The sequence below is a fragment of the Coffea arabica genome, chromosome 5c (assembly GCF_036785885.1).
Source record: "Coffea arabica cultivar ET-39 chromosome 5c, Coffea Arabica ET-39 HiFi, whole genome shotgun sequence".
In the NCBI taxonomy this organism is placed as follows: Eukaryota; Viridiplantae; Streptophyta; class Magnoliopsida; order Gentianales; family Rubiaceae; genus Coffea; species Coffea arabica.
The window spans coordinates 3,611,414-3,615,774 of NC_092319.1; the positions used below are offsets into that span (position 1 = coordinate 3,611,414).

General features: G+C 38.6%; 1 protein-coding gene across 1 annotated transcript; it reads right to left on the reverse strand.

The window, feature by feature from the left end:
* Positions 1-524: 524 nt before the first annotated feature.
* On the reverse strand, positions 525-4,059 carry LOC113690279 (putative disease resistance protein RGA3). The gene is made up of 2 exons (XM_027208121.2): positions 1,080-4,059; positions 525-737 (listed from the first exon to the last, which is right to left on the reverse strand). The coding sequence occupies exon 1, from the start codon at positions 3,960-3,962 to the stop codon at positions 1,089-1,091; it is 2,874 nt and encodes a 957-aa protein (XP_027063922.1). The 5' UTR covers positions 3,963-4,059; the 3' UTR covers positions 525-737; positions 1,080-1,088.
* Positions 4,060-4,361: the final 302 nt, after the last annotated feature.

Sequence of the window (4,361 nt, forward strand, 5' to 3'; positions counted from 1 at the left end):
GGTGAAACTAGTGCCAGTTTCTTTTCAAGCTTGGTAACTTAAGTAGCAATCTAGTAGCATTGGGCAAGGTTCTGTTGCTTCTTTGGGAATTCTTTCATATTTCGATTTTCTGGAAGCTGAACGGGAAGTACCAATTTTGTTTCTCCTGAGATGGAATTTTTGATCAGGTAATGTCTACTTGAGAGATAGTGACTTCAATTACGAAAGTTTTGGAATTTCTTTGGGAATAATTTGTCAAATTGTTAACTTTTAACCATTAGAATAAGGATTAACTTTTTATACATTCATAGTGTAGTTATTTTTTTTTTTGTTACTAACAGTTTTGGATGTATGCTTCATGTGTATTATTGAATTTCAATTTTGAATTTATGTTATTTTTAAAATAATACCATAAAATAGGTGCACTCATAATAGATTGTCAATAATACAATATATAGATAAGCACGAAGTACAAACTTTCTTTTTTATTAAATCTACACAAACTTACATACAATAGGACAATAATAATTTGAAGAAATAAAGACTGGTTGTGTAATCACTTGAAATTCAATCTGGAAATTTGTAAGGGTACATACGCTTTCAACAAATGATTTTGAACAAAGCAAGTGAATGTGCCTCTTCAACCATATTTACAATTATTTGAAATTTTACATGAATCCAAGTGAAAAGTTGACGTAGAGGTTGATCCCTCAATGTCTTTTGCTGTAGCTTCATTTTGAGCCATCAATGAGTATCATCTGGAAAACAAAGGACAAAAGCAAAAAAAAAAAAAAGAGGATAAAAAGACAAGACGTAAATGGAATTCCAAATTCAAGAGTTTACAGTTAGATATTGTTAGAAATTTAGTGTTGTATTTACTAGTTAATGACTTGCATCTTCTCAATAAAAAAAAAACCACTCTAAATTGTTAATGAATATTTCATATTTTCATTATACATATGGCTCTGTCAACCCTTGATTCATTATTAAGCACGTCATATTCTATAAAACAGGCCTTTGTTTGTTGTAATTCTATACATAGTAATTATTTGACTTCAAAGATGATGATACATAAAACATATGTGTGTGAATAACAATACCTGAGCAGATTAATAATATTTGTCAGATATGTCAACTCGAGGAATGTGTGATATCTTTATCCAGTCATCTCCTGTTTTGTCAAAGTAACGATCCCTCAACTTGTAGCAACGTCGAATATCCAAAGTTTTGAGAGATGATATCTTGCCGAGGATGCGATGTGGCAGAGTCTCGAGCTTTATACATTGACTAATATTTAGCTCCTCCAGACATGGCATGATAGAGATAGCAACTTCTTCATCATCTTCACTTAAGTCTTCCCAATTTGTCCAATTTTGGAAGCGGTGAAAATGTAATGTTCTCAAATTTGGAAATGCCACTGCTTCAGCTGAGAATGATGACTCGGAGTCTGACAATGTATCAAGAGCATCACGACTATTCTCATGTAGTGCTTTTGTAACTCCGAAGAATTCCTTACCCAAACATTCCAACTTTTCCACTTTCTGGAGCGTAAGCTTTTCTAGGGATGATAGCTTCCACAACGCAAGCAAGGATGAGATATTGCGAGGCTCATGGATAAATAGCTTCGTCAAGTTATTGGCGTGAGACTTCGTCACAAGCCAACTTGGTAACTGGGCTCCTGGATAGTTAAGTAGCCAAAGTCCTTCCAAGTTTGGAGGTGGTTCTATGCTTTCAATGTAACTTGGAGTTTCTATAAAGTGGGCCCCAGATCTAAAGAGCAAATCCATTCCACGCACGTTGACCTTCTTTCTGAATTTCGCATTCCCAAAATCTATTTCTCCTTCAATTTCAATGTGCAACAATTCCAATTGGTTCAGGTCCTTCAAAATTGTCAAATCATCAGAGTTGCTCCTGGCGATGAATCGAGACAAAGAACAAAGTGACGTCAGCTTCCCAAGTCCTTGTGGAATTTGACGTAATTCAGGGGTCTCATGATTTAAAAGGTGCCTCAAGTGTACAAGGCCTTCAATCCTTTCAGGAAGGCACGAAAGCATTTGACAATCATTGATATCCAAAATTTCTAGATAATATAGATCACATACAGTTTCTGGCAGTGTCACGAAAGGATTACGACTTAAGTCCAAGTGCCGAAGATGAATCAACCTTCCGATCTCGGCTGGAATTTCAGCTAACTCACAACTGCTTAAAACCAGAGTCCTCACGCATTTCAGACTGCGAAAGAGATCTAGGGGAACTACTACTCTTCCAATTTCAAAAAAAGTTAAAAAGCTCCTGAGCCGTCCAAAATTAACGACTCCAGAACTAAACATCTCCTCCTCAGTGCCTTCTTCCAAAATTGTTAGATGACGTGCTCTTTCACTAGATGAATTTCTTCCAAATCCATCAAGTGCATGACATTCATTTTTTGTGAGAAATTGTGCAAAATCATGCACTATGTCATGCATCTTGCACTTCATATATTCATCACCAACTTTTTTTAACTCTTGAAAAAAGGAACGCATTGCCAAATTGTTGAAGTACTCACGGCCCACTAGCTCCAAGCGCTCACCTCTTCGTCTTGGGCGAACATAACCTTGTGCTATCCACAGCAAAATAAGCTTCATTACATATATCTCATGATCTTTGGGAAAGACAGCACAATATGAGAAGCAACGTTTCAGCTCCGGGGACAACTCGTTGTAGCTTAAATACAAATGAGGGAAAAGTTGCTGCTCCGGGGACAACTCTTCCTCCAATTGCCATATCTCACTGTCCAAAACATTCTGCCATTGTTGTATGGTATCTTTGAGCCGCAACAAGCTTCCCATAGTCTTCGCAGCAAGTGGCAACCCCTTACATTTTTCTGCAATTTTCTGCCCAATGCTTTCCTTTTTCTTAGACCACTCTTCTGATCTTCCACCAAATGCTATCCTTTGGATTATTAGCCAACAATCAGAGTCAGACATCAGAGCCATCTGGTGAGTATGAGTTGTTCCCACCACTCTGGCCACTTCTAGACTCCTAGTTGTCACCAATATTACACTTCCGGGAGCACCATCCTTGAGAGAGTATTGGAAAGGTTTCCACTTTGAGTCTTCCTTTGTCCAGACATCATCAAGGACAAGCAGGAATCGCTTACCGGAAAAAGTTTCTTTCAACAGTTGGAGCAGTGGTTCCAACTCTAACGAGCCCAGAGAACTCTTTTCCAGACTCTCAAGAATTGCTCTGGCGATCCTTTTCTCATCAAAAGGATCTGATACGCAAACCCATTTTTTAAGTTCAAAATGGTTCTTCACTCTATCATCATTGAAGAGTAACTGCGCAAGTGTGGTCTTTCCACTACCCCCGGCCCCTACTACAGAGATAACTTGACCCCCCCTTCTTCCTTGACCACTACTCTCAGATAATACTTGGTTACGTAAAGCATCCTTATCAGATGCTCGACCATAGATCTCTGATTCGTCTATGATTGAGGTAGTCATAATTCGCTTAAAATCTTGAGAATCAGGAACCCCCCCACTTGTAATAAACTTGAATTCATCTGCCTCTTTCAAAGTTAATTCTAGCTTTTCACTTATGCTTTTTATTTTCGAAGCAATATCACTACGAACAGGAAGTTGTTTGAGACAAGAACAAAGGGATGGGATGAAGGAACGAACCTTGCTCCACAATGCAGGCTGCGTTCTGGCATTCTGTTGAGTTCCCTCATTTTTTGGTTTCTGAATCTTGATGTTCCATTCGTCCAGGACGTCATCCATCTCATATGTTATGTCTTCAAGCTCTTCTAGCCACTTTCCGACCGGTTCCTCCTTCAGCCTTCGTCTCTCTGCATCATGGAGCACATTTTGAATCGTTTCTAACTTTCTTTTGATATTTGCCACCTCCTTTTCAACACCCATCACCAGGTTAATCTTCTCCCCGAGCTGCTTCACGACAACATCACCCAATTCATCTATTATCTTTGGAACAAACAATTCAGCCATTGCTTTGGTTTTTTTGAGGTACAAGGAGTATTGGAATGCAATGATTTGGAAAGGATGTTTTGTTGAAAACTGAAGTTTGATGCAAAGGGCAAGGAGCGGTGACTGAGGACTGCTACTACTACTACTACTACATTGTTATATACGCGTTTTTCTTACTTGGTCTTCCCAGCCAACTTTTATTTAATTATTGCTACGTATTTAGACGGTACACGTGTAAGTAAGAGGATCCACATTCCCACTGTCAGCACCCAACCAAGTGAAATTGTATCACTGCATCGCATGGCATGAAAGAAAGGGTACCCAATTTTAATTATCACTGCATCTCATATGTTCGTAGCTGCTTCTTCCCTTGGTGGGTTAAAAGATAGCTGAATCTTCTCTTCCACATGCATTCCCATG

Coding starts and splice junctions, on each gene's coding strand:
- LOC113690279 (XM_027208121.2), bottom strand. CDS start 3,962: ATGGCTGAATTGTTTGTTCCAAAGATAATAGATGAATTGGGTGATGTT.